Source organism: Cyprinodon variegatus, unplaced genomic scaffold (assembly GCF_000732505.1).
Source record: "Cyprinodon variegatus isolate N-32 unplaced genomic scaffold, C_variegatus-1.0 Scaffold1558, whole genome shotgun sequence".
Taxonomy (NCBI): domain Eukaryota; kingdom Metazoa; phylum Chordata; class Actinopteri; order Cyprinodontiformes; family Cyprinodontidae; genus Cyprinodon; species Cyprinodon variegatus.
In genome coordinates this window covers 1-3991 of record NW_015152011.1, presented here as the reverse complement: position 1 = coordinate 3991, position 3991 = coordinate 1, and the positions used below count along the sequence as shown (strand labels likewise).

General features: G+C 41.6%; 1 protein-coding gene across 1 annotated transcript in view; it reads right to left on the bottom strand.

Annotated features, from left to right (window-relative positions):
- Positions 1 to 1077, bottom strand: part of LOC107103901 (metabotropic glutamate receptor 7-like) — a 45653-nt gene extending 44576 nt beyond the window's left edge. Inside the window, exon 1 of the mRNA XM_015403757.1 lies at positions 988 to 1077. Within this exon, the coding sequence (XP_015259243.1) occupies positions 988 to 1077 (90 nt within the window). The remainder of the gene's footprint in view (positions 1 to 987) is intronic.
- Positions 1078 to 3991: the final 2914 nt, after the last annotated feature.

Sequence of the window (3991 nt, the reverse complement as noted above, 5' to 3'; positions counted from 1 at the left end):
AACAGCATGCGTCTCAAATGTGAAACACAATACCGCGACAGTGACTGCTACTGCATGACATCCACACTTGTACAAAGCCAGCCAGACACCCAATCACACATACAGCCCCGTCGCTGACTCACATTTTCCAGCCCAAAAACTGTTCATAAACCGCCTGGATATAGGAAATCTCGCCCGATTTCAACCAACGTCTATTGATCTCTTAGGACATAAATCTAAAGAATAACATTTTTTACCCATAGAAAGCCATCCTAAACTGCCAGATTGGGAAATAACACAACATGGCAACAATGCATGTAATACGGGAAATGTTAGCCTTTAGATGCAAAACCCCATCACGCACCGCAACATATTTTTGCAAAATATTCGAACATAAATTCGGCAAATATAACAGGAACATCGTAGTTTGGTTTAAAGAAAGCATTTTAGTTTTATTATAATTTAATGTGTTGCAAGGATTTTACAGTTTGAAGAAATAGAAAATTACATAATATGCCAACCGTCACAAGGATATGCATGACAAGGAACGGCTATATATACTGAATGCATCATTTAGATAGTTAACATTGTATTACTTCTTGAGCTCCTTGAGTTATTTACTGTCACAGTTAGGTGCTGGAGAGTTAGTGTTGGGGCCGGTATGATTTAAGGAGAGCCGGCCCTCGCACGCTGAAATTAGGACCGGCCCAACGGGCAAATGCCCAGTATCACAGATTACCAGTCCCAGCCTGCTAAAAGCTGACTCGTAACTGGACTTAATGCATCAGTAGCTTCTATCATGATGCCATGCTGGAACTTAAAAAGGTTGGGAGAGCTGCAACACTCCAATAGATCCGATTAATTCACACGCACTGAACTGAATGTTCAGGACGAGTATCTCTGATGAGGAAACCTGAGATTCTTAGCAGGGTTTCTTTACCCATGTGTTTGAAACCAGAGTTTTTTAGGAGCTAAAGATGCTTTCTGTGTGTTCCCCCCAGGACTGACTGGCTCCATATAAAGAACCTGGATCCAGGTCACAGTAGTGCTAGGCTCCCTCCCTGACATGGACATGGGCAGGGGTTTCAGAACCTGCATGTCCTCACCGGTGTTCTCTCATCCTGGACTGTTCTAAACCACCTGTCTGCAGAGGTAATTAAATGATGTCAGATGATGTTAGTCTAACGATGTCAGTCTGACGTCAATCACACTGGTCCATGCAAGCCTGTCCAGTTTGTCCCATGGTGTCCTGAGCGGCATCTAAGTCAGAGCAAACAGTTCTGAACTCAGGTATCAGCACATACTACCTCAGGGATCTGCTGCCACGAATCTGCAGGTCAGAGGATGAACTGATGAGATTGTCTGCAGAAATCCTCCTGAGGACATGCTCTCATCTCCAGCCCTCCATATTTCCTTGCCTGAGGCAACGCGACAGCAAGCTGAATGTTATCTTCTCAGTGGAAGTCCCTCAGCCTCCTTCTGCTCTCAATGACCGGTACATATCTCTCCTTCATCCATATGCCCCCCCAGACACATCTGTATAATGTTATCAGGACTGCAGCCATGGATGCACACAGAGCAGGACGTTATCAGGATTGCAGAATGGCTGTAAACGTCCACAGGCGGCAGTCTGTCACAGTAGCAACAACCTGTAACTACAGGGAGGGTAAAACATACTGAAACAATATTGTCTGAGAAAGCGGAGGAAAAGGGACTGCTTAGAAACATATTAATCATCTTAAAGCCATGATCCATGTACTCCTACATGACCCACAATGCATTTGGAGCTTAGTTATAGATTGACCCTCAGCTGTAAATAGAGGAGATCAGATGTATTTTCAAAGAAGCAGGACAGTAAGAACAGTCTGAAAAGTCTCCTTCACACACCAAAGATAATTATGGGGTTCTAAAAGCCTAAACTCTTCTATTCAAATCATATCAATTCAGTTTAATTACTAACCTAGTTCACAGCTACTATTATCTTCAAACATCTTCATATATATATATTTTTTTCCCCCTGAAAAATTCAATAGATTAGAATATGCATTCTGCTGAAGCTAATCTGCGAGATTAAATCTCCCTATTACCTATTTTAAAATAACAATCTTAAAGCATTATAGCATAATTATAAACATGCTTTTTTTTATTAATCCCACACTTCAGTATCCATATTTTCTCTCTGGTTTGATTTTATTTTCCTGTACTTTTATTAAATTACAGGAAATCATCTTACAGTAAATTCTTGAAAACATCAGACAGCATATATGTACATATTGAGACATTAATATTTTGTACAGAGCACTAAACAACTAAATGAAACTTATAAAAAACAGGGAGGTTTAACTGTTGCTTGAAGCATGCTCTACTGCTCTGCTGGAAACACCACAAGCAAACTAGGACACTGCTTAGTTTGCCAAGATTGACTACTGCAGTCAAGTCCGTTATTTGTTGGTGTCTCCACATTTTTGCTGTTTTGTGTAATTTTATGAACAGATTCATGTAGGGGTTATGCAGTTGTACAAAAAACATCAACCTGTTACTGATTGACCCTGTAAATCTGCTGTATGCTGATGATACTCCGTTCTTCTAGAAACCTGGATGAGTTTAAGTTTTTCTTGCTTCTTTATGTCAAAAAACCCTTAAACACAAACAGTCATATTTCCTTAAAGTATAACACTTTGAGGCAAAAACAACAAATTCCAAGTTTAATCTTTTACATGAAGGTTAAAATCAGTATAACTGGAACCTCATGGACCAGTACCCTGATGTTCCGATAGACCAGGTGACCAGATATGAGTCAAGACAGTCAAGCAGTGCTTAAAATACTGGAAATGAGAACAGGTGGGAAATGCTCCACAGCCACATGGATGGAGCTGAGAAAGAATACAGATCCGTGAGGATTAAACACAGACTGAATTTTCAAGTAAAAAAGTTTTCTTTATGTAAAACTTCACCAGTAATTGGTGATTTCTGATCAAACCTGGATTTGTTTCGTAATTCAATTGATTCCTTGTCTTTTTTAAATTATTTTAACACTGCTGGATCACAAAAGTGTGTCCTGCTGTTCCTGTTGTTGGTGAGGAAGCCTGATGAAATATGGAGAAAGGCAGAACGTGTATTTATTACATTAAAAATAGAAGTAAACCAATCTGATGAGCAGCTGAGTTCAAAGGAAGCAGCTGCAGGAAGTCCAGTGGTATGAAGCCATCAAGGTGTGCCAGCAAGCCTGTGTTTGCAGGCAGCTAACAGGGTCCTTATTATCCTCACAGAAATCTGACGCAGACGGAGGTTTGAACTTTCTGGCTGTGAGGCGGCAGAGAGACTTGGAGCTGCCACTCGGATCTGTGACTCCATGTTTTATTCAGGTCCCGGTGGAGAACACTCCGTCTGCTCTCTGACCAGAACAAACTGTCAGAAAAAAACCAACTGTAAGCTGGAGTCCTTCAAGTTAGCTGTATAATAGAAGGATCAAGCTGAAATGTTAATGAGGAGCTCCCTTCTGACTGCTGCTCCCTTCAGGCTCTCTGAAGTTCTACAACCAGTAAAATCATGCAGATTCCTGAATGGGAGGACTGGAGAAAGACAAAACCAGTTCTTCCATCTGTGCATGCACCAATGGGAAGCTGCATCTAAGGCCAGCCTCTGTCACTTTAATATTAAGGAGTGAACTTTCTGCGCACTCTGACATTGTTCCCATTTAGGATAAACATTTAAAGGTCAATCACAAAGGTCCAGTTTGGACTTAGGACACGTCCAGCAGAGAATGATCCTGCATCCATGTCTGTCTGGCTGTGTCCAGCTAGGGACAGCCTACTTGTCTTTTATTGTCTTCTCAGAGTCAGAAAGACTTGTTGTTCAAACACTAGAACAGACTGATGTAGACAACAGGAAATCAGTCAGGTAGCAGCTCCAGCTTTAGCAGCAGCTGATGTTAGGGGATGCAGCAGAGGCGTAACTTCCTTAAGGACTGGTGTGGACATGTCCCCACCAATCTTGACTGGTAGGGGGACAG